At 34.8% G+C, this 20644-nt stretch overlaps 1 protein-coding gene across 1 annotated transcript in view; it reads left to right on the plus strand.

Moving 5' to 3' along the window:
• DPYD (dihydropyrimidine dehydrogenase) overlaps positions 1 to 20644 on the plus strand; it is a 728688-nt gene that overhangs the window by 311043 nt on the left and 397001 nt on the right. The window contains exon 11 of the mRNA XM_004689753.2: positions 517 to 727. Coding sequence (XP_004689810.2) covers positions 517 to 727 — 211 coding nt within the window. The remainder of the gene's footprint in view (positions 1 to 516; positions 728 to 20644) is intronic.

Here is a 20644-nt window from a genome sequence, read left to right on the forward strand (position 1 = left end):
TTTTTTTTTTCCACCAACTTTTTTTTTTTTTTTTTGGGTATTCTTTTCTCCTACTTACCATGGACTTGAATTTGTTGACTTACCTATTTTATTGATTATTTTTTCCACCTCAGATATATGCACCCAAGTAATAATGATCAGTAGTACTTGTTTTCCATGTGACATGGTTCAAAATGAGACAATCTATAGAAATTAAAGTATAAGGGGACGAGGCTAATATAGTTAGTAATCTCAATGGTCACTAAACCATGGAGCATGTCATACCTAAATTTGAGGATTATCTTTTAATACCATGATCTGTAAACTTTCAGTTGACAACTCTGACTCAAGACTCCAGCAGTGATGTATGAACAACAGTGCAAATAGTTAATAACTGAATCTCGGGTTTGGTTAAAGAAAAAAGCTTCATATTGAATTAAGCATCATAAACTTTGGCATGTGTAATTGAACTAAAAATCAAATGTTCAGTGGAGAAGAAACAGTTTCAATTTTTTTCTGTTTTCTCTTTTGCTATAGATGGAGCTGGCTAAAGAAGAAAAGTGTGAATTTTTGCCTTTCCTGTCCCCACGGAAGGTTATAGTAAAAGGTGGGAGAATCGTTGCTATGCAATTTGTTCGGACAGAGCAAGATGAAACTGGAAAATGGAGTGAGGATGAAGATCAGATAGTCCGTCTGAAAGCTGATGTGGTCATCAGTGCCTTCGGCTCAGTTCTGAGTGATCCAGAAGGTAGGGTGCTCAGCATGAAAACGTGTTATGCAATTGTGAGTTATTTTAGTGCTGTTATAGTTTCCAGCTCTCTGGGCATTGTTCTTTACTTTAGCATTCATTTCTAACTTCTAATAAGGAATGCAAGAAATTTTGATTTAAAAGGCATAGAAATGGTATTTAATGCTTACATGGAATAATTTTCAAAAGGAGGGAAATTGAAAAGAACATAAATATTTTAAACTATGTAATCAAAATACAAATACTCTTTTGTGATGTTTCTGTCGTTTCTTTTATGAGAAGCTCTTTTTTTGTCAGACCCAGAGTGAAAATATGGGACAGAGAGGATATAACAGCCAGTCTTCAGTGATTCAGACAGATTAGAATATAATGAATAGGCAAAAATAGAATCCTCTTGCAGTTTAGTTTAGTTATCCTCTTGCAAAACTATCACAGGAAACATCAGAATCATCAAATTAGTAAGTTTGAATGCCATCATTTCATCTAGATGTCATACATGATCATGCTGAGAAATTACAAAATACCTAAAAAAAAAAGAATGAGAGAAGGGGATGTTTTACATATCCTTCTAACTAAGTCAATCAATTAAGCTATTTGGTGTGATATGTTCCCTATACATAGTATTTTTTATGGTGCATTGTGGATGAAATCTTAAGTACTGATGTATTTTCATTTCCCAGAACCTTTACATTTTAACATGATTGAAATGATGATTAACTTTTTTATTTACTGATAGGAAAATAAAAATATTTCTCTAAGTCAGAGATGATTAAGAACAACAATAACTGAAAAATCTAAACCTGACAAGTCTTATGACTCTCTTCTATATCCATGCTAAAATTACATTTTGTGTCTGAAAATGGAAGGGATCCATGTATGGAAATGTGCACTTTTATGCAACAGATAAGTAAAAATTCAACCAGTCATCAGGATATTTTATCTGCAGGTCATCAAACATCTTGGTATTTGGAAACATCCAGATGTTTAATGTCATCATGATAAATGTTTTCAAATAGCTGGATGATGGCCTGAATTTGTCACTTTTCATCTAGATGTTTATGTGATATGTAGACATGGTCTCCGTGTGGTTTGTTTATTCATTAACTGAGTGCAAGACAGAAAAAAAGAGAATAATGAGGAAACTGCATTCTATAATCTAAAAACTCATACTGCTTTTACTGCTCAACACTTCACCAAATAACAAAACTTGATTCATATTTAACTAGCAATTCTGTTGATTATTTGCCTATCAAAAAATAATTTAGATTACCCATCTAAATTTCTGTTCCACAACAGACAACATGAACATTAAGAAAAATGCGTCTTTTCCTAAGCAAATCTAAGTTGATGTGACTCAGAAAATCTTAGAAAACAGTTACTGGGTTGTCATATGTGACTTTGCATAGCTTCAAGCAGTGTGTGTGTGTGTGTGTGTGTGTGTGTGTGCGCGCGCGCGCACGCACGCACAAGCACACATGCATTTGAGAAGTGAAAGATTTAATTTACTATTGAGAATGTGAAGTAGAAGGAGAAATGATATCTTTGTTTATATTACATCGTTTGTTTCAGAATTTGAGTATTTTATTCTAGAATCTACTTGTCTATGTTTCCTGTGCTTTTTCACATATGCTACCACATATACCTTTCATTCTGCTGTCATCCCCCATCCCGAGTTGAAGCAACAAACTGCCTGGGGAAAATTTCCTTAACTACATTATCTTCAGTTTAATCAGACCCTTTAATTTTACATTAACAAGAAACTGTTTTCCAAGCGAGAGGGGAACTGGAGGAGCTAGAACATTAAATAACTTTCATTCCTCTGCTCCCATCCACACGTTCCCATTGCTGTTTTTTTGAAGTTAAGATATTAAAGGATAAAGAAGAGGGAATTAGTATATGTTAGAAGATGACCAAGCAGAATGTACTCAAATGACCCTTAACATCTTAAAATACTAATTGGAAAGTCTTGAAACTTTCACATACACACATGTTTAAGATGCGGTAAAGATCCTTTTGCAGGAAACAGATTGTGTCTTTGGTGAGATGTAAAGCGATCCATGTGCTCTCTTTTCTAGCATAAATATCTCATCCTAATACCTGTGTGCTATGATTGCTTATGGTATCTCTGTGATAATCACATTTATTACACTATACCATTTAATTTTCTATTAGCTCTCTTAAAATATCTACCTGTCTTGCCTCCTTCCAACCTTGCACAGTCTCCAGTGAATTATGTGCCCAAATCAAGTGCCATCTTTTCATACCTTATTCTATTTTCTGTACTTGACAATAGTAAATATTTATTTCTGTTTAAAATGCTCCCATCCAAGACACTTATCTTTCTTGAGCTTCAGTTTCTTTCTTTAGAAAAAAAAAAAAAGAATTATAATTGCCTCCTTACCTCTAGGATTGTTCTCAGAATTTAAATGAAATGATGTGAGGGTGCTTAGGAAATGAAACTGTAACATATTACTATTATTTATTACACCACATTTTAGGTCTTCTTTCTTTTGACTGTTATTTGTAGGTACTTTCAAAGTCCAGACTTTGCCGGGTTTTATTTTTTTTTTTTAAGATTTATTTATTTGTGCATACAGAACTGGGGTACAGGCCAGAGGTGCAGGGGCGGCGAGAGGCTTCACCAGAGACAGAGTGGGGAGCAAAACAGGCCAACTGACAAAGTACACTGCTGAGGGGAGCACCTGTCGGGTCAGGAGAGTTCAGCCTCGCCATGTGGGTCACCTCTGGGGCAGGCAGGGATCAAACTCATGCTGAAGAGGCTTTAGCTTCCTAGTGCTGTGCTTCAACCCACTGTGCCACCAGGGAGGGCCCCTTTGCCTGTTTTTATGCATCATCTGTTCCTACAGTGAAATGATTGTTCCATTTGTTCATTCATTCATACATGCATTTATTCTTCTAATAAATAGTTAACTTGAAGTCCCAGGTTACAGCTAGATGTACAATTGCATGTAGAATGGATCTGATATCTTTCTCCACTGTCTTTGTACAGAAGACATTTCAACTTATGTTTATGATCATGCATGTGACAAATAGGTGTAAGTGTCTCATGAATGTCAGATATCATGTATGCAGTATGTAGGTAAATGAGGCATTCATTGTACTTAAAAACGTTTCAGTCTGTGGTTGTAGTCAGCTCTGTCAATAAATCATTGTTTCAACAAGTGAAGAATACATTTAAAGTGCTATTCACAAAATATGGATTTCCTCATCAGATTTGCCTAAGTCCAGTCTATTTTCAACTTTACAATTTTCATAATTTCATTAGCTCTCCATTTTAACTAGAGGTTGAAATGCTACCCCAGATTGAAGCTTCTAATCCCACATTTTTGTCATTAAATTTACCATGTTACCCTCAGCTTATAGGATAAAGTTCTTCATCTCTCTTAGCTCTTGAGAACGTAGGCAAAAACCTTTATATCTACTATGTTTCTGGCTTCATTTTCTACTGTCCACTATTGAGTTATTCTTCCAAGTATATAGCACAGGATGGAGTCCATATTGCTAATTTGGAAGGGTGTTGATGAGTGTCTTATATATTTGCTTGCTGAGTAATTCAGCAAATGAAAGAAAGTGGACACAGTATATATAAAGTAGCTATAATTTATATTCTCAGAATTCTCTGGTCACAGTCATATTCTAAGTGAAATTACTTGTAGCCTCTTGATTGTATCATTATTATGTGTTTGTATGATTACCTAAATTGGGAAATTTAAAGAAATCTTAAATTCAAATCTCAGGGTTTTTTTCTTTGATATATACTGGATTACTTTTGGATATCCTGCACCTGATATCTCTACTATACATACATACCTGCACATGTATGTATACATAACTTATTATATAATGTATTATTTAAATATTAATGATATACAATACTGAATCTGTATATTTATAAATAAATATAAATGCAAAAAACCCACATATGCAACATACAACAAGAATAAATTTTGAACTTAGTTAAAGAATTTACTGGTTAACAGAATATGCTGGGGAAAGGGAGAAGTGAATGAGGGAAGGCAGCAGAAATGGCATGGGTGATTTGGTGGAAGGTGAGTAGAGCATATGTACATGTGGAAGAGCAAAACTGTAACACCAAAATAACAATAAAAGTGTTAAATATGGTGAATGCTCTAACAGCTTATCAAAAAACCATAGAATATCAGTTTTTTAAAAAGATTTATTTGTTCATACAGAACTGGGGTAGAGGCCAGAGGTTCAGGGGCAGTGAAAGGCTTCACCAGAGACAGAGTGGGGAGCAGAACAGGCAGATCAACGAAGTACACTGTTGAGGGGAGCAGCGGGTGGGTCAGGAGAGGTCTGCCACACCATGTGGATCACCTCTGGGGCTGAGGATTGAACTCAGAATGAAGCAGCTATAGCTAACTTGCAGTGCTGTGCCCTAACCTACTGTATCACCAGGGAGGACCCAGAATATCAATTTTATAAAGCAAATTTGGGTATTTCTGTTGTATTAAAGCTGCAAATCAATCACTTAATTGCTGCTTAGGTTAATAATAGTTTTAAGTAACCGTTATTATTTTACCTGATTCTATTTTATTTTTATATATTTTTAATTATCATTATGATGGTGAGTGGAAAATAAAAACAAAAGTCTACAATTTACATTCCTGTGTAGGAAATATGTTTATGATGAACACAAGCTAATTGAAGTCTTCATTTCTATTGTAATCTAAAGTGAGTATAGCATCTGATTTCTAATTTAATTGAGATAATAAAGTTTTAGCTGGAGTCTTTTCCTGTGAAAAATTTAGCGTGGTTTTACTTTTCAAAATTTTTCATCCTTTCCTTCAATGTGTATATGATTCCAGATGACATTAAAATGGGAGTTTACTGCTCCAGACTGATTTTCTCTATTCTACATTTTCAACTACTGAAACAAGAGAGATCTAAAATTGCAGCTTCTGGAAGGACCATTTCCTTTTGCAGGTCATGTTCCTCACTTTGACTTTGAGCTTGGTATCTCCTCAGGCCTTGTGTTTAAGTGTGGAACTCTAAAGACATCCTTATTGAGGACAGTTCTGTGTTGTGGGATGTCCTCAGAGTATCCTATGGTCATGAGAGCCTTTTTATGACAGACTGATTTTTGACCTTTTAGTGATTTTATTCTTGCCCATGGTACCTGGTTTTTGTGGTGATAGCAGTGGAATCAGCCACCACAGTGTGGCTGTCAGGGTGGTCTGAAGGCTCATCCTACATGTTCTTTTAGCTTTCAGCCCAAGACCAGTACCATCTGCCTGGGTTTCAAGAACTGCTCATTCTGACAGCAACCAGCCAATACTTCCACAGAAAGCTGTCCTGATTATAAGAGCTGTCAGTAAATTAAGCGCATACTACACTTCATTGACATTTTTAGCACACATATATTGTGCATCCTTGGAAATTTTAAAGTACTTATTTTCCAAATACACATTTTATAATATGGCAAGTTTACTTGTCTAAATACCAACACTAGTGCTTATTGAATTATTATTATTTTTTTATTATTTGGACAGTGTCAGGTTTAAGACCTGTCTTCTTGCTTATTGTAGAATTTGTCTTTTCTTCTCTTTCTGCTTGGAACTAAGCTGCCAATTGTGAACATGTGTATATTTCTTGTTAGTTTTGAACTGGCGAGGCAAATCCATTAGCATTTTCACCAATCTCACAGCTTCACTTTTCCAACTCAGTTAATAACAGTTGACTTTATCCTCATATTCCTATGAGATCTTGATGACATAGTTTTATGACTGTGAATATGCTTTCAGACAACTGTGGAAGGCACTTTGCCCATGCAATGACCTCTCTGCCTCTTTTACACAAGTGCCCACAACCATCCTCTTATTTTTCGAAATGTCCACTTTGAAAAGGGCTATGTGCACTGATTTTTTTCAGAACCTAATAGTGTATTTCCAGTTGGATTGTAAGCCCCAGGAAGGCAAAGATTGTATACCTTAGTACAGTTGCAGTCCCAGTATCCGTGTATATTAGCGTGCTTATGATAGATACACAGTACATGCCTTGCATTTGACTTGACTTGATTCATGTTAAGATATACATAGCCATCATCAATTCTTTTCTCTCAGGTTGATTGTTTATTTTTCTTAGAAAATCTAAAGCTTAGTAAAGTAGTTCTGTTTACCCATTATTATTGACTTTTTTCCTGTGTTGGCCTAAATTGTTGCATTCTTTATAATCCAATAAATATTACACTAATTAGAGCCCGTCTGGCGTAGCAGCTCGGAGCAGAGACTTTAGAGTCCGACTGCCCAGCTGGAAAGCTGGCTCCCTTACTCTCTCTTTGTACTGTTTCATGGTCCTGATCTTTTGAGGGAAGTGATTACAGAATCTACTTTCTAGAATTGTTTTGAAAATAAGTTAATTAAAATACATGTAAATCACTTAAATATATGCTTTGCCTATGTAAGTATGTCATAGGTTCACATATTGCTATCCCTGTGTAACAAAATCCTATTTAAATCATATTGAGTTATACCACAGCCTCGTGGTAGTCTGAATATTATCTAAGAATAAAAAAATATTTGAAAATCAGGACTTCATCAAGGGCTGTAGAGGCTGTCGACATGTCTTTGTAAATAAGTATAGCAGATGTTCTTATATTTATGAATTTTTAATACTTGGCATTTTTATTTGTAGGGGAAAAGTGCAGGGTTTGTAATTGTATCATATATTTAAAAATGATTACCAACTGTTTTTTTTAATACCACCAAAAGGAATTTTCTTTCATCTAATGCACAGTATTTCAAAAATCTCTAATTTGAGTTTTCACAGATCAGGTATTAAAAGAGCTAAGGATTTTTTAAATGGCTGTTTTTTTTTTCTTGAAATAGGAAAAGTGGCCTTTTTTTTTTTTACGTGTAATTACCTTAATTACCTGTTTTTATTTTAAGAGGAAACATTTTTGAGGATACAAAGTTTTAAGTTTTTAAGAGTTTGAAACCTATAACATATTATAACTATGTTTCAAATTTCCTGTATTTTGGAAGGAAGAATTAGGAAAAATGGTGGCAATAACAGTGACAGGGCAGAATGCTCTTGGCAGTGCTAAGGAAAAAAAATAACAAGGTAACTTGTCACAGTCAAGGAAGCATGTACAACTTCTCTTGGAAATACTTTACCCAGGGCCTATATTTTCCTTTATTTTTATTTTTTTTCCTACATACTAGAAAGAACAAGAAAACAAAGCTCCATTCTTTCTGAGTCTTTCATGTAGCCCTCAAACTGACTTCCTTGATGGTGTTTTGTAATTAGTTCTCTAGGGTAGTTCTTTTGTTTGTTTGTTTGATGGGGGAGACAGGGAGTGTTTAAGATTACTCACTAGTTGCAGTATTAGGAATCCTTGGAAAAGTTTTCTAAGCTGGTGGAACAAATCAAAGATTCTATCAATATCAATATCATTTTTGAAGGTAGTTTTGATTCACTTGCTTTCATACTGAGAAAAGGTACTGGCCATGGGTTAATTTTCCTTGTTCTGTCCTACATCAGAACTACTGATTGACAGGCAAGAAATGGCATCCATGCAAGCCTAACAGTGCATGCATACTGGCAAGTGTTCATATTTTGGATACAAAAATATTCCCGTCTTTCCCCCTCAATTATTTAGGCATTAGGAAAAGTAGAGTAAAAATGTTCTGAGGCGAACATTAGATGAATGGGTAGCCAAATGGTAGCCACCTGTTCTTTAAAGACATGGCATTAGTATGTCTGACTTGTTTTAACTCTTATTAAAATGTTACAGATATGTTAATTAACCTGGATAATTAGTAATACTAGACATTTTTAATAGCTTTTTTTCCCCTGTCAAGTGTGTTTTATTTTTCAAAATAAAAGAGCTGCAGAAGTTACAGGTAGCACAAAGAAATTCAGGAAAATTTTGTTAGAAACGTTGCCTATTCTTTGTGTCTTCCACTTGCAAAGTTTCAAATAAAGGAACACTGTAATTTTTTTCTTTTTGTGGAAAACTTTTTATAGATTAGTGATAGATAAAATGAATTAATAATGGCTAATATGACTGATAATGGATGATACAGAATTAAAATAAAATCATCAACATATGTGTCTTCCTGATTATAGCCTGGTATCTTGTCATAGGGTTTTCCTTATATTTCCAAATATACTGGGAGATACCTGAGAGATCATATATTTTTGTCTGCTAATTTCACAGGTTTATTTCTTTAGCTAAAATTTCTAATGGCTACTATTCTAGCAAATGAGCTAGGTTTAAGGGTAAATTGGTGCAGAAGCAAATACAAACATTGCCTCCAGGAATGCAATTTAATGTGAAGACTCACAAATGCAGTAAGTTATTCTGTGAGCAGTTCAGAGTAGTAGGAAACACAGAACACAATCTAAGGGTGCTGAGAAGCTTCAGAGGAAGTGGGCTATAAATTGAAGGCTGAGTGATGTGTAGGAGTTTCCAGGTGGAATGGGGGTGGGAGGGAGGGAGCCACAGGAAAATTATGCAACTTGCTCAACACCACATTGTTAGATTAAGTAGTCATTTAACAGTCACTTAAAAAAAAAACTATAAAAAGCATGTTTTTAGAAAGTTCTCATCAGCCTACTTACCCCATGCATGTTCTCATCTTTATAAATGAGGATCTGAATTTCTCATTTTTATGTCTAAAATTGAACTTTTATCTTATGATTTCTACTATTCATTCTATCATTATTCATCATGCAATGAACATTTCTTTACATGAGTCAAAGGGAGTTGTTTATCTTAAGGGACTGGTAGGCTAATGCAAAAACCAGCAGTTGAATACATACACTGTAACAGAATATACTAATTTTAGATCACATTTGCACTGGATTTCAGAGTTTGAGAAGGAACTTCTCTGTTCCAGCAAATGTCATACACAAAAGTTTGGTCTAACAAAGTGGCCTCTTGTGACCATACTATGGTGAAAAGCATTTAGCTGGTGGTATAAGATCACCTAAGGAAATGTGGCTCCTTAGATGTCAAGGAATGTATATGGTGATCTGGAGATTTTGAATTTTAGCCTTCAACATGCAGGTGATGATTGGGGAGCTATAAATAGGAGAAGAATTTTAACCATTATTGAGGTAATCCTGTTATGTGCTTATCTTCCTCCCTTGCTTTGAAAATTTTGTAATATTTTTCAAATAATTGGCGGTTAAAAACTAAAGTCACCTTTCGGGTGGTTCAGAACAGATGGCAAGTGTGTTTTCTAACATTGAATACTTGACTTAGGCAAAGTCACTCACCGACACACAGGGTCTAATCCACCAATATGTCCCTTGAGGAAAAGCTGCTCCAGTAAGATTTTTAGTATGAAGACAGGGAGAGAACCTGTGCTTAATAGAAAACCACCAGGCTATAGGCAAGAGTGATATCTTATTTCATATTCAGTAAGAAGAATGACTACTTTCATTTAGGTACGGAGAGAGGTCATGAGCACTAACTGGTGATAATTTTCCCACATGGAAGTGTCAGAAGATAGAATGCGTGTGCCAGCCTACAGTGGCAGTACCATTGAAAGTGATTGCCTGGAATTGAGACAGAGTAACATCAGTGAAACCAGTTAAAGGACTATATTTGGTATTTTAGTGGCTCCTGGATAAATCCAGTTTGAAGTAAAGGGGATAGACATACAGAATAGCATTCAGAATGAAGGCATATTGCTTCAGTACAATTAGTCAGGATTCAGTAATCCATTTGATAAGAAGATTGAATATGAAGCATCTAGTGTAAGCATCTGATCATTAGTTCGTAATGCAGATAAAGCTCACAAATATAATGGGTAGGATAGATGTTATCAAACTGGAAATGACCTGTTGGTTTGGATTTGTTAATCCATTCAACAACTGGAGAAGGTAGTAGAACTCTGAAAAGAAGGGAATGATTAAAAGAGATTTGTGACATTTATGCTGGACTTTCAGATTGTCTTCCTTATTGTAAATAGTATATTACCAGATTTCCAGATGGTAAATGTCTTGAAACAGTGTATAAAGAACATTTGTGTTCCTCTACTCTTTCTTATTGTCAGTGATTCCTTATGCTACTACTTCATTTTATAATGCCCAGATAATGAAACATTGAATTTTCTCTAATTATCAAAAAGCTTTTTTTTTAATGACTGAAGGATTTGTTTTCTTTATATTATAAAATATTCTGTGCAGAGTAAAGATGAAATAGTGGAATCTACTGTAAGTACTGACATTTCTACAAAATAACCACCCAAAATAATGGAATCTTTGCCCAACATTTATTTGGAATTATTTTGAAAGGATGTAGGTGATGAGGAGGGAGGTCAAACTGATAACAGTGTTGAAAGTGATTTGGAATCAGTACCACATCACTTACAACTGCCTTAGCCATCCATTTGAAACACAACATGATATTTCTGTAATTATTTTACTTCCCTCTAATAACTGCATAGGAATAGGTTTGTTTCCCCAGTGAATAGCTCTGTTCAGAGCCTTCCCTTATCTTTATTTTCCAGGTTTCACTAGTGTTTGATATCATATGCATCCATACAGGGAGACAGTGGATAAATCAGTAATTTTCTATCAAATTCAAAGATTACATACAAGAAGTAGAGCAGTGGCATGTAACAAGTTTTTTTCTGGTGAGAGAACGTAGAAAAAGAAAAAAAATAACATAATTGCTTAAGAGAACAGGCATCATAAAACATAGCCAGTGTTATTCAGCATGTATTGAGCTTTACGACCGTGGCCTATTATATATGTATTTTAAATACTAGTTAGTTTATAGTATACAAACTTTGTTGTGAAACATATTCTTATGAAATTTTAAACCACACTCAGCTTCAATAGGTTAAAAAATCAACATAAAATTTAGTTAACATAAAATAATGATATAGATTATATGATAATGTTGTTAGTAATATCCATTTTGTATTCTAGATGAATATCATTATTACATTGCTCTGTGTTCTTGGAACAAAGCACGGAATAGAAACAATAGTATTTTCAAAGTAGTCTTGATTAGATTAGACCTTGATCTGCAGAAATATAAATTGTAGTTATAAATGTTGGAAAATTATGCTGAATCATATTTAATATCTATCCCCAACTTTGTACATATTACTTAGCATATGTCTCCAATGTGCTGGCATTGTTAGGAGAGGAAGTCAACACCAGTTTTAGCATTCATTCAAGAATCCTGCCCAAACTATGTATGGTTTAGTGCTATCCACTGCCAATCCCTTTTTTAAGACTAGCCATGCTTGTAACATTTTGTGTCTATGAATCTTCTAAAAGTGCTTTCAACGAATTTCCATAACCATTTTCTACCTGTATAGGTACTGAAAAAGAGTGTCAAATACGATGCAATGCAAGTTTGGGAAAGGCTCAATGATTTTTCAAGTGCTTTGAGAAGTGTATTTATAGTTCACTTGATTTGTTATGGGCCAATGTTTTCCCCTGTAATTGTACAGTACTCCAAATGACCTTCTACATCACCCATATCATTGCTTTACTCTCATATTTTATTCTCCATTCATGGTGGGATTGTAATTAAATGCCACCAAATAACTTTGATGCCCTTCTAATCTGCCTTTCCTCCTGAAATACTTCCAGGCCCTTATTCCCCAGCCTTTCATTCTGTATTTATTAAGTGTACAAGGTGCTGTGTTGGGTTCTCCTGGGTACCCAAAAATGAATACACTGTCCCTGTCTATAGTGGATTTCAGTTGAGTAGAAAAGTAACGCATATAAGTAAAACTGCCATTAGATAGAAAGGGACTTGAGGAACAAACAGTGTTAGTGTAACACACAAGACAATTTCCAGCTGTAAGAATCAAAGTTGGTTTTCAGGAGACAGTAGTATTTGTAATAAAGATGAAGATAGTATAGGAATTAGCAGAACAGAGGTGGGGAAAGCATACTCTGATCACTTTGAGCAGTCTGGATACAAACACAGAACTTTTTTTTTTTTTTTTTTTTAAATCATGAGGCTCCATAAGGGGAAACTTGAGTAACGGTGGGAAAATATTTCATTGGCTTCCTAACTGACCATCCTGTTTTAACTTATACCCCACGCCCAAGAATCAGCCTCATAAATAGAAATTTTACAATTTCATTCCCCTTTCAAATCCTCCAATGTTTTCCTAGTTTACTGAGAATAAAATGCTTCCCACAGTTTATAAAGTTCTCCTTGATCAAACCCTGCCTGTCACTGGGTCTCTCATAGGACTTGCTTTCTTGTACCCACATAAGGCTTCCCCTCTGCTGTTTAAGTCCATCAGCCTCTCCTCATCCTTAAGAACCCAGCAGCACTATCCTCTGCTTGGAACTATCAGCATCTTTGGAAAGGAGATCAACATTTAAAAAAAAAAAAAATTATCCATTCACACACACAGAACTAGGGTACAGGCCAGAGGCACAGGGGCCGTGAGAGTTTTCACCAGAGATAGAACAGAGAACAGAACAGACAGACTGGCAAAGTTCACGACTGAGGAGAGCAGCAGGCGAAGCAAGAGAGGTCCCTGCAACATGTGGGGCACCTCCCTGGCCTAGGATCTAACCCACACTGAGGGGGTGCAGCCAGCTTCCAGTGCTGCACTTTGACCCATTTAACCCTGTGCCCCAGGAAGAGTTCAGATTTGCTAATTCTTACCTTTCATGTGTTAGCTCAGGTGTGTGTTCATTAGCCTCTGTTCTGTCTTTCCAGGCCCTATGAGCTAAACCATTTCTCTATTTCTCATTTCCCTCGTCTTAGGACACTTTATTTAAGGTAGCTCTTTATAGGCATTTTCACCACCATATAGTTCATTTACATGTTTACCTTTTCGTTTTGATCTCCCGCGTACGTGTATACCCCACAATAATGGGTCTCTGCGTTTTGCTATAGTGCCTACAGCATGGTTTGTACATGGTAGATAATAAATATTTGCTGAGTGAATAATGAATATTTTCTTATGCAGTTGTTAAACTTTTACCCTTATTTGGTGCCTTGCTGTTGTTTCTAGATCCTCTGTTTTTAACTCTTTTATTCTCCCTTTTGTCCTCATCATGTATCCATAAATATCATATTTTTACTCCTCACCGACCTCCACACCACTAAGTCTAATTACCTACCTTACATTTTTCGTATGTTTAATTCTCCTTAAAATTGTCTCTCATGACCTCTGAGTATCAGAACCTCTGATGAGTCATCCTGTGGTTGTAATTGGGGTTGTGCTTCCTGCCATTAAAAAAAAAAAAAAGATTGACTCTGTTTTATCTGGATTTGTGTTCTTTCTCTAGGAACTTTATTCAACTGTTGACTGTACCTAATCTCAAGTTGCAGTACCCTTTCCTGAGCTCTATGTGTATCTGATTTGTAGTTGGGTGAATACTGAGTATCTCCAGCATAACGTACCTCAATATCAGTTCTCTCGAATATAAAATAGAAATAGTACCTGTTCTGCAACCTTCTACAGAGACAGTCTATACAGTGCCTAGCTCAGAACCAGACCCAGGTTCATGGATGCACTGAATAAATGTCATAATTATCATCATGAACACCCTATGGAAAATAGCCTTTGCCAATACCAAAGTTACTCCCTGATTGCATGGTTTTACAGCTGATGCTCCATATAAAGAAGCTGTATTTTCAAGCTGTGCATTTACTCTTTTACTAAAATCGTTTAATCAGAATTCTCACATACATTTTAAGTTTGCATTGAAGTAGGCCTACAGCCGATTGACAAGGGAGAAAAAAAGTCATAAGATGGATATCAAAAAATAACATTAATGAGCTGCTAAAGCTAAAATTACAGGAACTTATGAAATTGGTTAAACATAAAAACCATTAAACTGTTTACTGAAGCTTCACAGATATACTGCAGCTAATGAGCATTTCTGCTATTTAAATAAGCCCAAATTGAACACACATTACATGGATACATAATTAGTCATGGCAGTCAAACACACATAGACTTACTTTTAAAGCTCTATTTAGGGAATCTTTTCCATTTGATTTATTTTGTTAATTAAAATATTTTTCAGCATTCACATATTTTAATAATATTGTTTTCACAAGTAGCATAATTTACTACTGGCTTTCTATTTGTTTTTATTTATGCGTTAGATGCAGAAAATGGGGATTTTATTTTAAACAGTTTTCTTAACCCTTTTCTGTAATTATTTGTGTCACTTGATGGTATCATTCAGCATTCAAAATTTCTTTCACTGGGAACTAAATATAAAATATTTCTGTCGCCTTTCTACTTTTTTCACCATCTCCTAATTATCAAGAAGTATTAAGCACCCAAATGTGCATAGAATTATGATGATTATGGTCCAGATCAGATTAAAGGATGATCTATTCCTTCAATGAGTTTGCCGTCTTAAGTAGATGGTATCATTGAATATAAATAAGCAAATCAAAGTGCAGCATTTGGGAATCCAACCGAGAATTTGAAAACAATCCCCATATATTTCCTTCAAGGACAATGACCTCCTTGAGGAGATCTCTTCCAGATAAAATGAAATCAAATCTTCAAGGAGTTTAGTGCTTTAAGTAGATGGAATATATTGCCTAGAAATAAGCAAATCAAGGTGAAGTGCCTGGACAATTTTAATTCTGAATTGATTAGTTGGTCATTTTAGGAAATGAGAGTGAGACTCCCCATAGAATTCAAGGAAAACAAAGGAGTTGCTACAGGCTGTTACTGGCATCACCCATTGCATTCAACTTGGGGAGTCTCAAATAATTCCGAATATGGAGAACTAGAAAATTAAAACTGTGTTTTACACTGCCTGAATTCTACAAGCATATCCTAAGTTAACATTACTTAACTATACTGTAGGAAATCAAATAATTATTTAATATAAATTAACCAAGTGAATTCTCTTTTCCAGTCAGTGAGTGTGTTTGTCACTGTACAAGCTTTCATTTAGAATCTGTTTCTTGAGTTTCTTTTCCATAATGAGAAATAACTTATAGAAGTTGTAGAAATAACTTTCATAGAAAAATAACAATTGACAAGATAGTATAAGTGTTCAGTAAATGGTATGGACAGCTATTATATTTTTCAACCTAAAATTATGAAGTTCCTTTTGTATGGAACTTGTATTATACTAGATGCAAGACAAGGAGCAAATATAATTCTAAATCTCAAAGAGCGATGAAATCAAAGCATATTATATAGTAGTCCTCCTTTATGGGTTGTTTCTCTTTTCAGAAACTTTACAGAAATGTTTTCGATTATCTGTGGTTAAAGGTGGTCTGAAAATATTATGTGCAAGATTTTGAGACAGGATATATTCACATAACTTTAGTTGCAGGGTATTGTTATAATTGTTCTGTTACTAGGTTTTGTTGTTAATCTCTACCTAATTTGTAAATTAAATTTTATCATAGGTGTGTATGTATGGGGAAAAATCCTATTTATAGGGTTTGGCACTATCTGCAGTTTTAGGCATCTGTGAGGGGTCTTGGACTATATCCTCTGCAGATAAGAGGAAGCCTATTGTAACTGAGTCTTAGGGACTAGTTTAATAGAAATTGGTCATGGTTCGTTTAACAAAAAGGGAAAATAAAACATTCTGTTGGAAGAGATGATCTAATGGCTGTGTAAGTGAAGATAGTCAAGACTAGAATTCTTTGCTGTCTTTCCAACCCCCATGTACTTCATGTCAGTTGTCCAGTGTTCCCCTCTAGTCAAGCTGTCAGAGACTTGACCTATTCCTGCCTTTCTCTCCTCCTAAGCCAAAGGAGTGGTTGGGAGACGGTGGAGTCAGAAATAATGGATTCAAATACTTGATCTACCTCTTGACTATATTTAGGATGGTGATCCCTAACTTAAAGAGCTGGTTTAAATGAGTTATTAATATGTGGAATTATTATTGTGGTCTAAATCAGTTATTAATATGTGGAAACATCCAGTACCTTTATTACCTATCCCATACAAGGGTTCAAAAATACCAATTTTTTTTTCTTACCTTTTTACTTGAGGGGATGCTAAAAAGGAAACATAACTAGGAAAGTATGTAGGCAGGAAAATCCTTGCACAGCAACATGAAAAGATTTTAGGGCTCATGTAGCAGGATTTGTGTTTGATGGAGTGGATTACCCCACTCTCCAGTAGGTTTAGTTATGGCAATGAGAAAACAAAGGGGTTCTCCTCGGATAGTTTCTGCATACTTGATGAAGCTAGGTCTACAATGATGGTAAGAGGGAAGTAGGAAAGTTGTAAATGATGATCACAATGAGTATAGGAAAGGAGAGCTTACTACTGCTGGATTATGAAATGGTAGAAGGCCCAGATGAAGCTTATGAGCTGAGTTTGGAAGTGATGATTTAGCAGCAGAAGTAGACCTGCAGGCTGGAAACTTAGTAAGGCAGCTAGAGGTACCAGAACAAGAGTCTGAAATAGTGCTTGAAATAATTGTGTAGAGGGGAAAGTTTAAGGTATAAAATCACTAACTTTGGGTGAGAAAGTATTTTGAACTGAGTATTTGTTAGCTGGAAAGGAGAAGATGAAGAGGTGATAGGGGACCAGGAATAGAATGGCAATTTCATGGTCAGGAAAACTCTGACAGATTGGTATTTTGCAAATCGAGGACAGAGATAAAAATTAATGTGATTCAACCATTGAATGCTACAGAAAGGCCAAAGGGAAGAAGACTGAGGTCACAGAATTTGTGACTTTTGAATTCATGTTTTGTTAGAAAGATAAGCTAGAAGAAATAGTGTGTAGTTTACCAAAAAAAAGGCAGTCAGTGTAAATGACTAAGAAATTAGGTAAAAGAAGATGTGAGAATGACTGGAAGAAAATAAAATGATGCCTGAAATCAAGTTTTTCCAAAACTTACAATGAGAAGCAGAACAATATGAAAAGACAACATATTATTTTCTCTGTGTGATTCAGTTGTATTTATTTTAATATTTTAATTAATATTGGCTAGCAGAGTTTCTGTCATAGAACTGTAGGATCCTCTCTGGAGGTACTGCATAGTCTGTCTACCTCCATAGACCTCCGTTCTCTTGAGAACTGCAGATGGTATTTGAGGTCCTAGAGGAGCAGGAAAATGCAGAATCAAGGTTCACTTTTTAGAGGCCTTTACAGAAAGAAATGATGAATCTTCCTTGTGGACTCCATTGTGCTTGGGAGTGAACAACATATTGATCCAAAAAGGGGAATATAAAGACCAAACTCATGCCTTTCAGATTAGATATTTCTGTTTGAATGCACTCGCTACTTCTGTCCCTCTTTTACCCCAGGTTATTCTCTGTAAACAGAACTCTGACATACTGGCCCTATAATTGGAATTTATTTGCTCTTGCTGAGGTTTTGCTTTCAGCTCTGAGTTACTGAGATTATTGCCTCAGCCCACCTTTTTGTTTCATTGTACTTGGTCCTGCTGGTTAATAGGTTATATAAAACTAAGCAAGCACACAGATACATTCATGTGTGTTTTCAAGACATCATTTCATTATAAATGTTGAATTTTTTTTATTCCTATCAATTGTCCATTGATATGTTTTGTACCATTTCAGACTTGCCAATGAATACTAATAATCCTCTTCATTATGAGTTCTGCTGTATTGTTTTATTGTTTATGGAGAATTAATTTATATTTATGCACTAAAATATAACATTCTTGACATATCTTTATAAATACTGAGAAATATACTTGTCATGTGCTTGTGGTTTCTCCTCTACATATATGACAGCACAGCTACATCAGTTTAATTGACCTTGGCAATCTGCATCTGCTAGTGATGTGTCCCTGAGGGATGGTTTCTGCAAATTTAAGCTGTGGCTTATTGAAGAACTTGTGTGTCACAATACAATTAAGTCTATATAAAAAAATCATTTCATGCATAACATTAAATTGACTAAAAGTTCCTATTTCAAAACCATTTCTTGTTTTAAAGCGACCTCAGAGTGTCTTTGTTTTTTAAATAAGCTCATTCGAACATAGTAGCAATTAAAGCACAAAATTAGCATAAATCTTGAATGTTTGGTATGAATTAAGGATGTTTTTGTTCTTTTTAAAGACTGCATAAAATTCCAGGCACTATATCACTTGACACATTCTCTCCCATTTGCAGAATAATATAGACTGTGAATAAGCATGTTTTGGAGTTCTTATTCAAGTTCCTTTTCTGTCCAACTGTGGAGCTACTAGGACATATTCCATATTCTCCCATGGAAATATGTGGGAAAACTCTCCATGATCATAACAGCAAATCTCTCCTCTCACCCTATTATTTTATAAACAAGAAAGAAAAATATATACAGTCCTTCTATTAATACTCATTTAACACTTCATAGGAAATGGTACACAGTTACTTGGCTTACAAATGTAAATATACATTTTTCATCCACTTATGCTTTCACCCCTTCCAACTTAGATAAAGGCAGAACACACATGCTTCTGAGATTTATTTTCATTGTATTCCAAGTTGAATACATCAGCAAAGGTGAAAGACTCCATAGAAGAATTGGTAAAATGATGATTAGGATGAAAGTCTTCCTCCTATGGAACACTAATCAAACATTCCTTTCTAACAAATTGTGAAGAACATTCCTTTCTAACAAATTGTGAATAAAATAGAATTATATATTTTCACTGAGCTCCTAATAGGAGTTCTAAGTCATATACATTGGAGCTTAAAAATATGTTGAAATAATTACTGTATTGCAAAAGTTATTGAAATAAGAAAACACATTATTAGGATCCATAATCAGGTCAGACTCAACAAAGTTTATATTTATGAGTACATTCTCTCTCTCTTTCATGCACACATACACAGCTATAGAAAGAGTCTATTAAATTGCTATAGAGAGATATGAGAAGAGTGATTCATTAACTCATTGAAACTTGAATTTGAATAAGAATACACACACACATATATATAATGTATGCTTATATATGTGTATATATTACATATACTTTTATATATTGTATGTTTATTGTAGAGTCTATGAACTAGACTCTGCAGGCAAATACCACCACTTGATGTTTAAATGGTAATCAACAGTCATTCTTGAATTGGCTACTTAGTGTCACTGGCAGCAAACATTTATGACCTGCTGTAGCATTGATTGTATTGCTAAAAGTTGCCCATGTTTTCACTTTTCTATGGGAACTTTGTGAATGTTGATAACAAAGTATTAAATATTAAAATGGAAACAAATTATCTCTCTTTTTGATTGGTGCAAGCTCTGCTATAATGTTAACATACTAGCTGGATCCTTGACCTCAGTTCTTTTCATATTTAGTATTAAATAGGACTGTGAATACATTAAATTTGAAGATCTCCAAAAGGAATAGGGAGGAAATTCAGTAGGTCATTTTCATTAGGGGACTGAAGTATGAAAGAAAAATTCCTTTATATTTTGGAATACAGTATCAGACAGAGATACACACACACACAGCCATCGAAAGAGATAGATTTTATTAAATAGCTATAGCAAGATATGAGAAGAGAGATTCATGAATCATTTGATCGTTAGGTGGATAATTCAAATAATTAAAACAGTTGATATTCAGGTACAAGTCTCCAAATTGCACATTAATCAGGTGTTGAGGAAAGAGGGCATAGTTCTTAAAAGTGGATATATGTAAAGGTGTATATGTTTAGGCACCTTAAGGAATAGAATGAGTATATACTGGAAAGACCTTTGAAATATCTAGAGTTTCTGAATTTACAAGTAAGTGCTCATAGAATGACTTAAGGTATTAGTGCTAAGTACTTTAAGATATGCAAGTGTTATTTATTAAGCTCACAATACCTCCTTATTATTTATTGACTGAGTTAGTGATAGAATTCCAACACTAAGGTCAATTATAAGATGATATATTTTTTTTAATTTTATAACAGTTTATTTTTACATCATTTTGTACATTTTTCTTTCCATCTCAATTGTAATCCCCGTGGGTTTCCCATCACCA

The sequence above is a fragment of the Condylura cristata genome, unplaced genomic scaffold, assembly GCF_000260355.1.
Source record: "Condylura cristata isolate star-nosed mole 26May11 unplaced genomic scaffold, ConCri1.0 scaffold00026, whole genome shotgun sequence".
Taxonomy (NCBI): domain Eukaryota; kingdom Metazoa; phylum Chordata; class Mammalia; order Eulipotyphla; family Talpidae; genus Condylura; species Condylura cristata.